This window comes from Amblyomma mixtum, chromosome 1, assembly GCF_055824585.1.
Source record: "Amblyomma mixtum isolate Tamu chromosome 1, ASM5582458v1, whole genome shotgun sequence".
Taxonomy (NCBI): domain Eukaryota; kingdom Metazoa; phylum Arthropoda; class Arachnida; order Ixodida; family Ixodidae; genus Amblyomma; species Amblyomma mixtum.
In genome coordinates this window covers 65248357-65266252 of record NC_143012.1, presented here as the reverse complement: position 1 = coordinate 65266252, position 17896 = coordinate 65248357, and the positions used below count along the sequence as shown (strand labels likewise).

The window sequence follows — 17896 nt, the reverse complement described above, 5'->3', positions numbered from 1 at the left end:
CCACGGTGAAGGGCTGAAGTGGTAGCTAAAGTAGTATGCTTCGCATAAAACGAGTGCAGCAGAGCGCGAAAATGAGAGCGAGGGAGTGTCGTGGCAGCCATGGGCCAAGAATGCCAGTGCGTCGCTTTCCCCAAATCGCGCACAAAGAGCTGACACCCACCTCCGGCGCGAATGCGCGCCCGCTAAGCCTATTGGACCACCTTGACCAACGCACAAGAGGAGTGTGATTATGGATTTGGTTAGCACATACAGCATTCCTCTTAGAGGGGCCATAAATGCTTTTTCACAAAATCTCCATTCTTGCCACTGGATAAATGTGGCTACGCTATAAGGCACCACATGCGTGCGAGAGCATCTTACGAACATCAAATCTCTCACAAAAGTGCCAACTGACAATAACTACGCCTTAGGGACCGCCAGTCTGCTGTGTGCAGCAGCGCCGTGCCCTGAACTTTTTACGTCGACAGCTGTTAAACGCCCGTTCCCTGAGTTACGCGTGGTTACCACGGGAACCTTACCCGGATGGTTCCCATATGCAAGAAGCATATGACGACAGCGGAGCAGTGTGCAATCGGAAGGCGCGCAAGGTGACGATAGTGGACGATTGCTATTACCGAAACCACCCCAGCTTGCCCTCGTTCCGCAGTGAGCTAGGGACCGCCTCCTCATCTACCATAGAAACTCCCACCAAATCTACCCACCCGCTCACGCTTCCCTTACCAGAACCGAGCAGGTGGTATGGCATCGACTACAAACCGCCACTATGCCATCCCCTTTCCTCATCACCATCATCATCAGCCTGACTGCGCCCACTGCAGGGCAAAGGCCCCTCCCATATGTCTCTCCAATTAACTCTATCCTATGCCAGTTGCGGCTACCGTATCTCCGCAAATTTCTTAATCTCATCCGCCCACCTAACTTTCTGCCGCTCCCTGCTACGCGTGCCTTCTCTTGGAATCCACTCCGTTTTAAGAACCGGTTATCTCGCATTTGCATTACATGCCTTGCTCAAGCCCATTTCTTCTTGATTTCGACTAGGACGTCATTAACCCGCGTTTGTTCCCTCACCCACTCTGCCCGGTTCAGATCTCTTAAAGTTACGCCTAACAATTTTCTTCCCATGGCTCGTTGCGTACGCTGTCCTTAAAACCCTCTTCTCTAGCCTCCACGTTTCTGCCCGATAAGTGTGTACCGGCAAAATAGAGCTGTTGTATACTTTTTTTAGGGATATTGGTCACGTGCCCTTCATGATCTGAGAGAATTCCCATAACTCTCCCCCATACATAGAGGGGAAAAATCTCCATCATGTCAATTATGCCCAAGCACCAGAGCGGATTTTAAACATAAGCACCAAAATTGCCCAAACAAACCGAAACCTCCCTTTCAAGGGATGGAATCAGAGAAGCGATGGGAGGCTGCTCTGCGCAGTTCACAACCGGAGTTATAGAGCTTCGCATCGTGGGCTGGGCCTCGAAGGTCGCCGCGGCCCAACCCATGCCCGGTCATCTAGAGCGGACCGAGGGACCGTCGCCGTCCTGCTCATCACCCTCCCTCACCTGATCCACTGAAGTGGGTCCAATAAAGTTGCTACCAACCATCCGCAGGGTGGTTGCCGCGGAAGGAAGGTACGTATGACGTGACCGCAGGAATGCGCACCCGGAAGGTGGTTACCGTGGAAGGAGGAATGAACGTTTATGCACCTGGAGGTTGTGAGGAAGGCGGAGGATAGTTATTAACGAAACCACCTGCTGGGTGGTTAACGTGAGGAGGGTATGTTAGCGTTCTTCCACGCTTTTGGGCACTAGAACTCCCATGGACGTCCTGCGAATGTTCAAAATGTCTGCTCTAAAGCTTTACTTCCCCTTTCGTTACAGCGGGATTTGCCATTGCTGTACGCAACTGCCTCGCTCATTAACGTCCCATTATGTCCTTCACCCTACATGTGCATTCACTTCAATGATCGCATACTTTTACTCCAACCCTTTAAACTATTTCCTGCACCATTCTTTTACCGCCCACAGCGATTCCAGAATGTCACGCTGTTTCAACGCAGCCCAGATTCTGTTTCAACTCTCACAGAGCGTGCAGTAGGCGTTGCGCTCCCCACGCACGTGCGCGTCTGGCGGCGGGCCGTCGAAGAGGACAAAGAAACCAGTGAAACCAGCTGTTCCAGCCATGGAGGTCATGGTGTGCCCGGTGTCCACCGACACCGACCGGCAGACGCCCTGCCAGCCACAGGATGACGCGTGGTGAGCCCGACGGCCGCTCGCGCCCTCCAACGTTTCCTTCACGAAGCAGCGGGGGCCCAATCACCCTGAAAAATTACGCATTGCATTGGATGGACCCTTCCGCGCAGGTGAAATTTCGCGCGCATTCGAGTGGCATAAAGGTCAAGTCGCACCATAGTCGCTGTCGGAGCGTTAGGTCATACAGAGCGCGGCTGTAAGTCATCGCTGCGCCACGCTTGCAGTAGGCCGTGAGTAGCTACCACTAGTAGTAAAGGACATAGATTAGGCGTTCAGTAGGTCCTCCGGAAAGAAGATTGGTTTATTGGGGTTTATTTAGCGTCCCAAAGCAACTCAGGCTATGAGGGACGCCGTAGTGAAGGGCTCCGGAAATTTCGACCACCCGGGGTTCTTTAACGTGCACTGACATCGCACAGCAGACGGGCCTCTAGAATTTCGCCTTCATCGAAATTCGGCCGCCGCGGCCGGGATCGAACCCGCGTATTTCGGGCCAGCAGCCGAGCCCCACTGAGCCACCGCGGCGGGCCGGAAAGAAGACCCCAGCTAGGTTGGCCAGGAGGTAAGTGGGGGACAAAGGTAGGGAGGCGACTGTTCAGCGGCATGACTGAGAAAAGAGAGCAGATAGAGCCCTTAGCACTTCCGAATCCTTGCGCTAAGACCTACGCGTTTCGTAAAGTGGCCAAGGCCGCAAGCGATATGCGCGACTACACAGGGGTAGGTGCAGAATACGCGAGTATGACGGCGTCGTGCATGCAGCGGCGTGCTGAAGCCGCCGTGCGTGGTGACGGGCGGCGGCGACGAGTGCGAACGGGGCCCGCCCTCCGAGGAAGACCGCGAGCTGTGGCCGCTGCGACCACCGGGCGAGTGCGGCGACGTGTCAGCCGATGGGGAGCCGCCCCACGACGTCGTCGACCAGGCGGAGGAGGCGTTCAGCGACAGCGTATCCACCGAGTACCTCACCCCGGCCGGTTCCCTCTTCTCGCTCGAGTTCTGCTCCACGCTCGACATACTGGCCGAGGAAGATGTCGAGGAGGAGAAGCAGGGCGAAGACGACCAGGAGCAGCCGTCACCATCCGTGGGGGACATTGCCCCGTCGACGCCATCCAGCAGCAGTTCGTGTTCGGCCAGCAGACCCGCGTCGCCCTCTCTGGACGAGGAAGAGCGCGACGAGCCCGTGGCACGCATCTTGGACGTGTGTGGACAGAGGGTCGACTTCCGCAACACCCCGAGCGCGCTGTCGCTGCTCAGCGATGCCTCGTCTATACAGCGGGGCTACTTCCTCGGCCAGGGCTACCGCAGTCTCGCGAGCAGTAGTAGCAACAACAGCAGTGAAAGCAGTGCCGAAGCGTCCTCCTCTTCAAGCTGCAGCAGGCCCGCAACCATCGCTGTGAACAGTAGCAGTAGCAGCAGCAACAACAGCAGTGCCGCCAACGCTCGCAGCCCGGGCCCGCTATCGTCGCTGTCCTCCGGCAAGCTGATGCTGCCGTGGCTCCACGACCCTCTGGAGCCACGCATCAAGCAGCGCCGGCGGCCGGCCTGGACGCGCCTGTGGGCAGCCTTCTGCCGGCGCATGCACCAGTGGATGCTGCGACGCCGCCACGGACGCCGCAAGCGCCGCGCCAACGACGGCAGCCAGCGGCTGTGTGACGAGGGCCAGGCGGGCACCAAGGACGACGACTACAACGTCAGCTCGGACGAGTTCTACACGGTCACCGCTCGCTGGGACATCCGAAGGCTATACCAGCGGTGCGTCTCCTACATGCACGCCCTCTGGTGCAGGAACGGCTCGTAGAACACCTCCGGTGATGACCCCAGCGTGCCAGACAGCAGCTTCTGCGGGCGAAGCCATGTTCTTGTGACAACGCAGTCCCTGCCTACGTCTTGGCGTGCAGCCACGAAGTCTTCACACACAGCATCTACACTAGCCCGGGTTCTCTGTGCCCCAAGGCACATTTTGTTTTGTTTTCCCTGTTGACCTCCTTGCAAAAAAAAAGCGTTGCATTGTTTCCGTTCCACAGGAGCGCAGCCTCGTTCTCCTAGCTCTATAATTCACTTTTATTTTTTTTTCTTTTACATCACTCACAAACACGTCTCTGGGCACAAAGCACGTGCCATATGATACACACTCGACTCCAGTCGCGCCCCCAGTCTCTCCGCCCGGCAGAGGAGGTGCGCCCCACACACACACGCACAAGGCCTCCGGGGAACAAGGGACACACAAGAGCTCTACACACAGGCATGCTACGATTTTTTTTTTTTTGTTTCGGCTACGAGTGGTCACACAACATAGTCTCTTCTGTATCACCGTTAGAGCCCCACGGGCACTCCTGGTGTGACCTCGAGACAGCACTCGCAGGGCCAGAGTATGGGGCACCCGTGAAAAAATACTTGAGAATCTCAGACACCTCTTTAGCCCTAGCTTTGCGTTTTGGCCCATTGCGACGCTCGAGCAACGGGCGCTGGAAACGAGAGAGAGAGAGAAAAAGCTGCACCGTTCTGGGACGACATTTCTATGGCAACAGTGGCGCAGGTGTGGCGCACGCAACGCAGTGGCACGGTTGCATGCTCCAGCAAGGAATGAGTACGCTCGCAATGAACTTTGACTGTTTGCAGCGTGACTGGAGTGGCAAAGGAGGATGGTTGCTCGTCTAGGACCCGGTAAAATGCACTAAAACAAAAGGCAAGCTCAGAGCAAATAAAATGCCCGTGTCAAGAGCCATGGAGAGCTTTCTAGGAGGGGGTGAGACACCTGCCACTAAACGCAGCCAAATTACATCAGCTCTACAGCTATGAACAGATGACATCTGCACAGGAAACGGTTCGCCGTTGCTTTTTATTTAAAGCGCAAGATGCCCGGACTGATGCAGACGAATTACATTCAATGGCAGGTGGTCCCATGGCGGTATACTGGTACAGAAGAATGTTCCTCGGATTAAGGTTCCAGACAAGGCTAAGACCTAGTATATATGCCTTTTATACAAACATGCTGCATTACCCATAAAACTGGTCACTTCACCTTAACTGTGAGGCCTACTAATTAGTGGGAGTAAGGTGTGCACGATAGAGTAGATGCACAAGTTGAAGAAAACAAAAAAAAAAAGCAGCTTACAACATCGCACCTGAATGAATAGCAGTTTCAATGCTCAAATCCCCATTTGTAATTGCATTTGCACCATTGTGGTGCCCCCAATATGTGGAAGCTCGAAGCAGACATGTTGGTCGTTTTGAACGGACACTGAACTTAAATGCGCTGCACAGTGCCTGCCAGCTTCACATAAGCTACCTGCGTTACACCAGTCCAGCTGGTGACGTTCACTGTAAAAATGCTGCCTCCGTGACTCGGGCAAGAGCGTGTGGCCCCAAGCACTTCACTTTTGATTAAGGAATGGAGGAATGATACACCGTTGGTGCACTACACGCATCTGTGCCCTGCCCTGCCATGGCTTCTAGAGCAACCTGAATGGCTGCATTCACAAGCTGATGCAAAACCACAACAAGCAAGAAAACAATGTGTACCACGAGGAGAAGAAGTCCAATACAATGCAAGAATTTGTTTTTACATACATTCCAGTCTTTCCAGAGGCCCACTGCACACAACCAAGCAGCAATGAGGGCACGACTGGGCTTCAGCCAATGGAAAAAAAGCAAACAGGAACACAACTGGAATAAAGTTGTCGCGTTACCCAAGCCTGGCTCCAGGATGCTAAATCTTGAACTTGGGCCCAAGGCTTTTCTAGAAAAGCCCTTCAGTATAGCCACACTAAAAATCCGAACAGAAATTCTAAAATAGCTTTCACGCGCTCCGCAGCTTTATTGACAGTAAACAGTGCCTGTTACCAACAGAAAGAGCTAAGCCTAACTCCTGGACACTGCCATGAAATAAGCAAAGAAAAAGCCTATTCACCTCACATCCACGAGCATAACTATACAACCATACAAGAACAGGGCGAAGCATGACTTAGTAGGGACAAAGCCCGGTGAGCATACAGCAAGTATGGAGTGGAGTGCTGGACCCTACAATGCAGTAACGGCCACAACACATGCATTTTTCAAATCCAGTGAGGAACATGAGTGATAAGCTGCAAACAAGCTCGGAGCCAGCATAATATAACGAATCTATGCCAATCCCATTCTATTCTAGTTTCTCGCACTCTTTGTCAAAGGCTCGAGCAGTGTCGTGCCACCACAGATGCTAGAAGCCAGCAACTAAGTGAGCATAGGGCGTCGAGTCATTTCGGCTGGTGACTAGGAGTAAGACAACCAAAAACAGAATGGAATTCGAATGGAATGATTACATTACGCCGTGCCAGGACTGATGGAAAGGATATACGCTGTCTTGAAGCGGAATAAATGCTGGCAAAAGGAGATATGGCGTAATGCGAAGCTTAACACTGAGGCGCAATATGTATGTTGAGTAAAAATTATCGAGCAAAGGTGAGTGAAAATGAGTTACTACTGCTTTTCGGTGCCACTATAAACAGGCAGGTAAATACACGAACAGAAAAATATTTCCGAAGCAATTGATAAAGTGTTCTAAAAAATATCGTACAACTGCAATAAATTTAAAACTGACAGGGCTGCTGCAAAATAGCTACCAGGATAGGAAGACTGCACACAGCGATATGCTGGGATACAGCAGCAGGTCTCTCTAGAAAGGAGCACAGGGGGAAGAGTTGTAAATAAATGCATCAGGGCCTATATACGTAGCCCTTGGTCACAGTAAGGAAGCCACTGAGTGCAGTAGGCTGGAATGCACAAGTACTGTCCACCACGTCCAAACGGGGGCACAGTTGACAGTTCAGGCCTTTGGAACGAAAGGAGTCGTGCTGCAGTAAATGACTGCAACTGCTGCAAGTTGTGATTGACGGCGAAAGTTCCGTGGTAAGAAAAGAAAAACCAGCTTAGATGTGAAGCAAGTCACCGCGTACTTCTTAGCTTATGGATGTAGCAGCAGAAGTAAAACAAGCTTTTGGGTGAGTTGGTTCCATAGTTCAGACATAACTGCAGTGCAAAAACCAAATTCACATTAGGAAGAGAAACAAACGGACAAATGCTGCACTCAACTAATTTGTTGCAAGAAGGTGGTCTAGTTCACTGCCTTCTCGCAGTAAATTAGTTGGTGCAGCATGTCTGTGTGTGTGTTTTCCTAATGTACGCCCACTGATGGCAGCTTCCCTTCAATATTCCTCGCACTTGAAATAGACTGAACAGACCCACGACAACCTGGTTGAAAGAGCAAAAGCTGTGGTTCTACGAGTTTTATGGGGCAAACCAGCAGTTACGCCTCGCCTCTAGTGGACTAGTATTTCAGTCCTTAAATTGCCAGCCATCTGGGTTTTCCCGAATAAATCCTTTTTCCCACCACAGGGGTGCAAAACCTAAGCCTCGGCGTCTCATGAACACAGGACGAGTTACACCGAGCAGTCGAAACAACTCTTGAAGCAAATTTTCGCACCCTAACTTCCTTCAACGGAGAGAGGCGGTCTAGCTTTCTTCACTTTGCTGCAAAGGTATAACGAAAGCAGAAAAGTACTATGTTGAACAGTGTCTTGTCACACAGTTACGTTACATGAAAATCCCGTGGCCAACCAAGGCACGCAAGGCTGCACACATACACGTCTGGATTGAGTTCCACTGCCTCTTAGATACAGGAAGTCCACAATGAAATCAAGCAATAATAAGCAGCCCTCCTCTGCCTTCTTAATACACTGGGGCCTGACAACACCAAGCCTAAAAGGAACGCAAGCAAAGTAAGCATTTGTGCAACCATAGCTGTGTCTGGCCTCACCGAAGTTCGCTGCCGTTAATCTTTGTGGCCTAAACAAGATGCACTGTTGAGCCTGGGCCAGTAGGATGAATTGTGCAGTTGAATCCCAGTGTACTCAAGTTGGACATAGGTAATTCTGCTGCCTCCAGTGCACTTGTGATGATAGTGCCCAACCGATAGGCAAAAGCACGTAAAAGCAGCTCGGGCCATGACGAAGATCCCAATGCTAAAAGCCCTGCTAAAAGCCCTGGAAGGCGGATACGAGAGTTGGCCTTTGGCTAACAACAAATACTCCACTCATTCCAAGTTTTTCACCGAGCACCTGGTGACCGCAAAGATGCAGTCATGTTTTGTAGAAGTTTTGAAGCAAAGTTGTCAGGCTCTCTCAATCCTGCTGCATACAGCACTGAACCAAGTGACTTCCCAAGTGCAACGACTGCAAGAAAGCCGGTGGTCGCCGAACGTGTCATGGATATCGCCGCTAACAAGCGATTCAGCAAGGAGAAGAAAAAGCTAGCCCGTGTTGGCACCACAGCTCACGCCCAAGTCATTTTGATTCGTTCTCCGTTCTATTCTTCCTTCCTTCGCCTACGTTTCTCAACAGCTGCTCTACAAGGGGCTCAACGGCAGTTCTCAACGAGTGACCAAGGGGGTGCGGCCTGCTCATGTCAGCACGCACGTCATGGCTAGTGTCACAGCATATCAACAAAAACACAAGACTGGGGACTACTCCGCTAGCTACTTCCTAGTAGAACTGTAGGTTTGATATCTGCACGAACATCGCTACCTTTACCTCGTCACATCCCACAACTTGGTCACGTTGAATTAGGGCTGCACTGAGACTTTACTGTCAGCCCACCTTTCAAAATTCGGTGTAGCCCACCAACCCTCCCATCGTTACGCAATTCACCATCGGTCACACAACATTCCGAAAGTCAACTTGTCGCTGGCCCTCAGAAAGTTCCTATCCCCCCCCCCCAAGAAAGCTCTCCATGGCACAACCTGCACGAGACTGTAATTAAAGTACCGCTACTACCAACATTCCCAACAAACGGCCTCCTTCTTTTTCGAGTGATCTCGGACATCCGACCACGTCGCTGGAGCGCTGAATAACTCTGTGATATATTAAGTGGCAAACTTCTGGAGCAAACAACATCAGCGTTTCCTTCACACACTCCACCCCCCCAAAAAAAAACGTGATACGTCCCCCCCGTTTGGCTCTCGCACAAGAAATATATGCAAAGTTGCAAAACACCACCCCTTGGAAATAGCCCAAGAGGCAGCATCTTCTAGCGTGCGCATTCTTGTTCACAGAAAAAAAAACGAAGGCCAGAAAATTTTATGTGCTCACAGGGGGTGTGCCGCCATACACTCTGGCGCAAATTGAGAGCAGTTATAAAGCAAAAAAAAAGAACAAAAAAAAGAACAAAAAAAAGAACACCAGTCACTGACTCTTCAGCAGCATGATTAGGTGCCTCTGCTTTCTTTCTTTTTTTCTGGCAAGCACACCCACGCCAGATTATACTCGACATGAGAGCTTCTTTTTTTCTGCACAACCGCAGTCCTCGATCACGAAGCGGAAGATTGTTCCAGGCAAGAGGAACCAAAGAAAGAAAGAAAGAAAAAAAAAGCATCACACGAAAAAGGTGGCCTGGAGAGAAAAAGACGGCGGTGGGAGCTGGCGCCCAGCCAAGTTGCTCGCTCCACTCCAGGCATGGCCGACGCCGAAATGCTCGCTGTACAAAAGACGAACACACAGAAACAATGGCAAGGGGGGGGGGAAGGAAAACTAGGCGTGGTGGGGGGGGGAACGAATGTACACGTGGGACCTTCTTTGAGAAAAAATGTACAAATATCACAGGGTCGTGCCGAGGACGAGAAATAAAGGCCTCGGCCCCCAGCCGGCAAATAAATTAAGAGCGCCGCAGCACCACGATCGCACGCGCACACGCACACATGCACACACACACACACAGAGCAGCAGCAGCAGCAGCGGCGGCGGCGGCAACAGCACTTCACTCGACCGCACGAGATTCTTCTTGCAGGAGGACGCTCTCCTCCTCGGACACGGCGGCGGCAGTCCGGTGGCGGGCAAGCCCGAATCCGGTCTCGCAAGACACGGCAGGGCCACGAGAGGAACTTGCGGAGGGGCCCTCCGCACGGGAGAGGCCCCAAACGCCGACGGCGATGACGCCGCGGTGTCTGCCAACAAAGAGGCCTGCCGAGGCCGTTGGGAGTCGTAGAAAAACACGACGGCGAGCGGTGGGACGATGCGGTGGGGTGGTCAGACGCTCAGCACTTCGTCCTGGTCGCAGAAGAGGAAGCGGAACTGGTCGATCATGGTCTGCACGGCGTCCTCCAGGTGTGGGCGCACCCGCTCAAACACCCCCATGTCGCTGAACTCGAGCGGCAGCAGCGTGGGCCACCAGCAGATGGCCAGGTTCTTGCTGTCCATGCTGTTCAGCCGGCAGTTCTCGGCCACCCTGCGTCGTCATCGTCATCATTCATCACCCCCTGCCCTCTCTGAACAAACAAGCAGCTGCTGCCTGCCGCCTTTCAACGCATCACTGTTCAGCTATAATAAGGGAGTAATTACTCATTGACATCCAACTGAGCGCAGCCATACGGCTACAAAGGAAAGCTATACAGCTTTCTCATAAACTTCGTAGTTAAAGAAAAATTCGTCCTGGTCCGGGGTTCGAACCCGGGAACACCGCTTCATCGGAGCAGTCGCTCTACCAACTGAGCTAACCGGGACGGCAAGGGCGAGAGCGAATTGATCATGAACTCGAAGTGGGAACTGTGTTGGTCAAATGTTTTAGGGGAAATCCCCAAGGTGGAATAGCTGCACTTGGGTGGATGCCAATGAGTAATTACTCCCTTATTACAAATCTACTCCACCTCCAAATCTACTTTACCGTCCCAGTTAGCTCAATTGGTACAGTGACTGCTCCAGTGTAGCGGTGGTCCCGGGTTCGAACCCCAGATCAGGACAATTAACCACGAAGTTTCTGAGAAAGCTGTGTAGCTTTCCTTTGTAGCCGTATGGCTGCGCTCCTGTTGATGCCAATGAGTAATTACTCCCTTATTACAAATCTACTCCACCTTGGGGGTTTCCCCTAAAAAATTTGACCAACTGTTCAACTATGTTGGGGTGCATGCCCTGCCCACTGGTACTCACCGTACAAAATGCTGGAAGATGAACTTGAGAATCTCGAAGTTTGCTGGAGGCAAGCTCTTGATGAGCTCCCTCAGGGCCAGAAGCCGACAGCTGCGATCAGATAGCCCTGCACACCACAAATGAGGTCGTGTCAGGGAACTCTTCATGAGCTGCTACGGTACCCCATCACGTGAAAGTCACTCCGAGCACAAATTCACAAGGTGCAACAGCTGGTCATTCCCAGCTCCTGTCTCGAACGAAGTCGCTGATTTCGCAGAAGGCGCACCAGAGGCAGAACATTGAACAACAAGATTTCTGTTTCCTTTAATTTGTTGCCCTTGTACATCAACTCAGCACTGCTGTCCTCCATTTTAAAGAGCACTCCAGTGCAGCGCTATACCACTGCAGCGCTATACCACTGCTTTCCTTTGGTTCCTGGTTAGGTATCACAGCCACACAAGGAATTCTTCACAATCAGCCGAAATGAGTCAACCACAGGACAATAGCCTCTCTCCACCTGCAGGCGCACAAACCGGGTATACGTCCAAGACTCATCACTCACTCTTACTCCATCGCTTTCAACAGCGTTTTCCTTTCATGCAGCCCACCCTCTCTCTATGAGATACCACTGGTTAATGGTTCTTTGCATGACATGTACTGCCCATGCCCATTCCCCCTTTTCAGCTTCAGCTAAAGTACCTGCCCTTCCGTGCACTGTCTTCATGCTGTTCCCTTTCCATCACTCACAGTTCAAAGAATTTTAAGCGCGTTAGTTCTTACTCATACCATTTCGAGATTTTGTGGGGTCTGCTACCACCTTGAGATCACAGCACCACCTGTGGCAGCAACTAGAAAACAGCACATCTCGCATTGAGACTTGTAGCGCCATCTACAATAGCACTGTAGAAACAACCACCTGCCGCGTGCCAATGACAACGTCATGGTCCAATCATTCCTATCAGTTCACGTAAACAAAACAGCTACCACCCTGAGATCACAGCACCATCTGTGGCAGCAACTAGAAAACAGCACATCTCGCATTGAGACTTGTAGCGCCATCTACAATAGCATTGTAGAAACAACCACCTGCCGCATGCCAATGATGGCGTCATGGTCCAATCACTCCTATCAGTTTTAGTAAACCAAACAGCTAACGCTCGTTACTTCAACGTCTTCCAGACGGTGGCAGCCTCTTTTTTCACTCAATGGCTGCCGGAAGGCGACTGAACCGCAAGCGATCGAGGGAGGCACACTGACCGGCAATCTCAGTGAGGCGCGCCATGTGGGCATGCGACAGCAGCGGGGGCAGCCTCTTGGAGAAGAAGTCCTTGAGGGCGGTGGCCACTGCGTTGACGGGCAGCTCAGCGCCCAGTTCGGCGGCGCCCAGGTCACCCAGCCGGCCCTCATCCAGCCGCTGCAGCAGCAGCTCCACGTGGGCCCGGTTGCCGGGCACCCGGTACAGGCCCTCCGAGTCCAGGCCCTCCTGCTCAATGAAGCGCACACACTGCTCCACGAACAGGGGCGTGCGCACCGCCTCTGACTGGGCGAACTCCTCGAGGGCCGGGGTGCAGCCCCCGCCTCCCGTGGCAGGGCTGCTGCCACCACCCTGCTTCTTTTTCTTCTTCTCCGTGAGCCGCTTTTGCCGCTCCTGCAACCGCAAGGTCCCCATGATGCACACACACTCTGCATCATTCTTTCAAGAGCGTTAGCTCTTACTCATCATGTTTCGAGATTTCGTGGGGTCTGCTACCACCCCGAGATCACAGCGCCCTCTGTGGCAGCAACTAGAAAACAGCACATCTCGCATTGAGACTTGTGGCGCCATCTACAATAACACTGTAGAAACAACCACCTGCTGCGTGAAAAATTTGATGAAGGTGCGCGAAAAGATGTTCAAGCAGTGATTGGTGTGATAGTTGGTTGCAATATGTACAGTACAGTTCATTGTTAAAGGGAACATGCGATCGTGTGGCTTCCGTGCTTCGCGAAGCGCTGCCGCCCAGAACGTACGAGAATTAACGGCACAAGATGCATGCACAGTAAGCATGGCGACTGGTCTTTCCGCCTGATGTCGCCCATTCTCGCCGCATCTAGGCAACAGGGCTTCGCGAAGCGCGGAGGCCACGCAATCACATGTTCCCTTTAACAATGGACCGTACTGTACAAGTGAAATGTTTGTGAGTGTGTTTATCATATGGGGAAATAAACGTACAAATTTGTATTTCCAATGGTGTGCCTCCCTTTAATCTCATTCATATCAACTCTAGTAAACCAAACAGCTAACGCTCGTTACTTCGTCTTCCAGACGGTGCCGGCCTTTTTTCGAGCAGCAACAGACAGGAACGGCCTAACCCGTGACATCGTCAACATTGCTTTATGATCTCCTTTTCAAGAATGTGTTACCGATCACCTTCAATGCTCAATAATTCTCGCTGTTTGTTTGATCATCTGAATAAAATCCCACCTCTTATGTAATACCCCCGAAAAAAGGGGGCTCCTAAGGTAATAAGCTGAACTGAACACTCGTGCTAGATTTCCTTTAGCTTTCCTAGCATTGCTCATTGCTACAACTTAAGACTCACTAATGCTTGACATCATTGAAGAGGCCTTGTCTACATAACAGACCTGCTCTCCAGCCCAATAAAGAGGCCCCAAGATTTCTTTCTACAGCGAGAGCTGTTAACGGCGCCAACCCCCAAGATTCATGGTGTAGGCGTGGATGCCCGCACAGCAATGGAGTGTGAGGGGTATGTGCAACATGTGCAATACTGCTTCCCTTTACTGACATTGTTTTCACCGCACTTGTAAAACAGTGCAACAGCTACCACTTGTCTCTCACATTACACAGGATAGCGCATGTGCTTGTCAGTTTTATGTTTTCCACTGGCAGCGGTTACGACTTCCAAGACTGAGTAGGAAACAAGTTTTGGCAAGCTGCTGCTGCGCAGTTAGCACAAAAACACGGCGCACAAAACAAGAAGGGACAAAAGACAAGAAAAGGCTGACAATCGCTACCACTGAACTCATCCTGCACCCTTGTCTTTCGAACCACATTCATTCCGTGTGCTGTGATCTCTCGACTCCACGATTGGCTGCACGCGGTGAATGCCTGACTAGCAGTCTCCGAAGCTGTGCAATGGCAGCAAACATTCATCATCATCATCAGCCTGACTACACCCACTGCAGGTCAAAGGCCTCTCCCATGTCTCTCCAATTAACCCTGTCCTTTGCCAACTGCAGCCACTGTATCCCCGCAAACTTCTTAATCTCATCCACCCACCTAACCTTCTGCTGCCCCCTGCTATGCTTGCCTTCGCTTGGAATCCAGTCTATTACCCTTAAGGACCAGCGGTTATCTTGCCTTCGCATTAGATGCCCTGCCCAAGCCCATTTCTTCCTCTTGATTTCGACTAGGATGCCATTATCCCGCGTTTGTTCCCTCACCCACTCTGCCCGCTTCCGATCTCTTAACATTACACCTATCATTTTTCATGCAGCAAACATTGGTCTTCACTTGAACAGGCGACGGAAGAAACCAACAAAACCTGAAGCACTGATTTTGAATCCACTTTGGAGCAAGAATGCGAAATCAGTGAAAGAGTAGCACAAATCCTAGGTACAGGTGTGGATAATGTAAGGCAACGTGGTCATCCTGATGACAATGACAGATGCGACCAAGTGCCACGAAGCAGGGAGCGTCTGGGCTGGCTTACCTCTTCCTTGAGGCGGCGTTTCTCCGTCTTCTCGTCCTCACGGGCCTTCTTGCGCTCGTCCTTCTTGCGTGTTGTACTCTTGTCCTTCAGCAACTGCTGCAACGCAAAAGACATCGCTGCTCTTGCACAACTCCCTCAACATCCTTAACCATACATGTTTGCCACACATGTACGACGCCGGTTTTAAGGTGAAAGCTTTTAGTGGCTCATACTCGCGGCTATGACTCTGTCTGTCCATCCCTTACACCTGAAGTAGAAGTCATAACTAGTCATTACTATTCACAAGTCATGACTAACTAGTCATTAACCAGCCATCAACTAATTAATCATGACTAACTAGCCATTAACCAGCCATCAACTAATTAGTCACAACTAACTAGTCATTAACCAGTCATAAACTAATTAGTCATGACTAGTTAGCCAATAACCAATTAGTCACAACTAGTTAGTCATTAACCAATCATGAATAGTCAGTCATAGGTCATGACTAATCATGACTAATTAGTCGTCTCACTGATGGCATACTGCGCATGCGCTAAGGGGGCGCCACTGTCGCATGCACTGCTCTCTTGCCAGATGCCTTAAAGCAGTTGGATGCCTCCCAAGAGCTCTCCCAATTCTCCGGCGGAGCGTGATTGCGCTGGCAAGCTTAAATGCAAGCGTAGAGAGCATCAGCAAAGTTGCTTGGAAAGGCTTACGCCTCACACACTTTAGATCGTCAAAGTGTCCCTTGAATTTTTCTGTCCCACAAGGTTTTTGCCGTACAGGAACGGTTTCAACCCTCTGTTTGAAATTTCGCGTCATGATGACGATGCATGCTCACTGAGAGGTGCTGCCACCTCCTAGGACTTAGAAGAAGCGTTTGAAATTTGATTGTGCTACCGTCTTGCAGAGATAAACAGAACTGATTTCTCGCTTCGTGTTGCGCTATCTGTGGCAGCGCCCTTTCGTGGTTATGGTTCCGCTGCGCTATCACAACAGAGGAGCGCGAAACCTGATTTTTATCTTTGTCGCATGGGCCGCGGAAGTTGATTTCCATCTTTACTGGCGCTGCTCTTAGCTTGTTTATCACCGACGCTCGTGAGGTACTCTCGTTCTCCTTGTTTACAGAGTTTCTTTCGAGGTCTTCAGATGCACGGAAAAGCGGCGATATGGCCGAAAGCACTGCCCCTTCTCTTAAGTCACAGTGCGAGCTGCTGACATGACTGCCAAATGCTCCTCTATAAAGCGCTGCCTCACGAAGAAAAAAGAGAACAGAAATCTGTTCACTCCTCTCCTGCTGTAAGCCTCTAGTTATGGGGTTCTCCCTCCCTCCCACTGCCCTTACAGAAACTGCACGAAGGCTCGCACATGACAGAGCAGAAAACAATCGTTTTAGGAGATGGCTTGATTTGCCGAATGAGACCGATTTGGCTGACACCGTAATCAAGGAGGCACTGACATGACTAAAGTTGCCCTCGGAACACGCACTTCCCATGGACCTTCCCTCTTTCCCACAACTGCAAATATTGACGCTGATAATTAGCCTTCACATGCCCAGCTGTGTGAACAGCCCCAGGCCTCTGGTTTCTCTATTTCACGTAAAAATTGAGCCGGCATCTTACATCTATATTCTACAGTTTGTAAAAACAATAACCCAAATAATAACAATCCATAATTTGTGACAGTGATGTTAGGACAGTGTGGTGGCGGAGGGTCTAGTTCCAGGTGATGTCACGAGAGGGCGCTAGTGAAAAGGAAGCTGGCACTGGAAGCTGGCACAAGCAAATCAGATTAGAATGGTGCGAGTGGTCGATGCAGTTCATACGCTTGTCAGCCATAACTGCTGAACTGACGGCCATCAGCCAATTACACACTGCTCTTATGTGTGCAAAATTTTGATATCACAGCCAGATTTGCTGGTGTAAGCCACAGCTTCCGCTTCAGCGTCAACAGACTGTGAGAAAGAATGAATGAATTGTTCCAAACACTGCCAGGACAAACTCTTTCAGTGCAGGCTAACGGCAGCAGAGAGAGTATGCTTTATTAAAAAAAAATAATGATGTTGTCATACTCTTTCTATTTTATTAGCCAAAAATTGCTCATCACCTTCTACAGGCTTTCCCATGAGCTTTCTCAAGAAAGAAAAAAAAAGCCAGAGATATCTGCAAACCACAAAGTTCTGTTCAGAGGGCATCTCCTACCACAAAATCTACAACACATTTTTGAGCTCGCCAAGTTCCATGACAAAATTTCAATGTTTAGCGATCTCTCACTCGCACATACCGTCACAACGAGGCATGGGCACGCAGAAAATAAAACGATGCCCCACGCCCAAGCAGCCCACTTACCCTGGCACCAGCCGCGAGTTCCCCCAAGGTCGCACTGTCATAGGCCACGCTATCATCGACAGGCAGCATGCAGGGCAGCTTGGTCTTGGCTGCTGCAACACAGGGCACCACGCTCAGCACCGGTCACACACACGGCCTCCCTCCCTGCCGCAACGCCAACACCCGTCAGCAGAACAGCTGGGCACAGTCGGGCCTTCAGAGGCCTTTCTCAACACAACACACAGAAGCACCTCAGCGGGAGACATCGAAACATAATACAGCAGACACACAACATGCTGTCATCATCATCATCAGCCTGACTACGCCCACTGCAGGGCAGAGGCCTCTCCCACGTCTCTCCAATTAACCCTGTCCTTTGCCGGCTGCGGCCACCGAATCCCCGCAATCTTCTTGATCTCATCCATCCACCTAAATTTCTGCCGCCCCCTGCTACGCTTGCCTTCTCTTGGAATCCACTCTGTTACCCTCAAGGACCAGCGGTTATCTTGCCTTCGCATTACATGCCCTGCCCAAGCCCGCTTCTTCCTCTTGATTTCCACTAGGATGTCATTAACCCACGTTTGTTACCCCTCCCACTCTGCCCTCTTCCGATCTCTTAACGTTACACCTATCATTTTGCTTTCCATAGCTCGCTGCGTTGTCCTTAACTTAAGCTGAACCCTCTTTGTTAGCCTCCACGT

At 51.1% G+C, this 17896-nt stretch overlaps 2 protein-coding genes and 1 non-coding gene across 13 annotated transcripts in view; 1 reads left to right on the top strand and 2 right to left on the bottom strand.

Moving 5' to 3' along the window:
* The first annotated feature begins 2175 nt into the window (after positions 1–2175).
* Positions 2176–4038, top strand: LOC149366541 (uncharacterized). The gene is made up of 2 exons (XM_089571247.1): positions 2176–2249; positions 3003–4038. The coding sequence occupies exons 1-2, from the start codon at positions 2176–2178 to the stop codon at positions 4036–4038; spliced, it is 1110 nt and encodes a 369-aa protein (XP_089427373.1).
* A 3923-nt stretch (positions 4039–7961) lies between these two features.
* Positions 7962–17896, bottom strand: part of RhoGAPp190 (Rho GTPase-activating protein 190) — a 53039-nt gene continuing 43104 nt past the window's right edge. For 5 of the 11 annotated variants that reach the window (XM_089551367.1, XM_089551371.1, XM_089551372.1 and 2 more), the window contains 5 exons: positions 17217–17308; positions 14887–14982; positions 12431–12821; positions 11195–11300; positions 7962–10496 (listed from right to left, as the gene is read on the bottom strand). In XM_089551367.1, the coding sequence (XP_089407493.1) occupies positions 10298–10496; positions 11195–11300; positions 12431–12821; positions 14887–14982; positions 17217–17308 (884 nt within the window). In that variant the 3' untranslated portion in view covers positions 7962–10297. The remainder of the gene's footprint in view (positions 10497–11194; positions 11301–12430; positions 12822–14886; positions 14983–17216; positions 17309–17896) is intronic. The other 6 variants (XM_089551369.1, XM_089551376.1, XM_089551368.1 and 3 more) reach the window with 3 other exon arrangements.
* On the bottom strand, positions 10697–10770 carry TRNAI-GAU (transfer RNA isoleucine (anticodon GAU)). Its single transcript has one exon. It is a non-coding gene; the product is annotated as a tRNA-Ile (tRNA).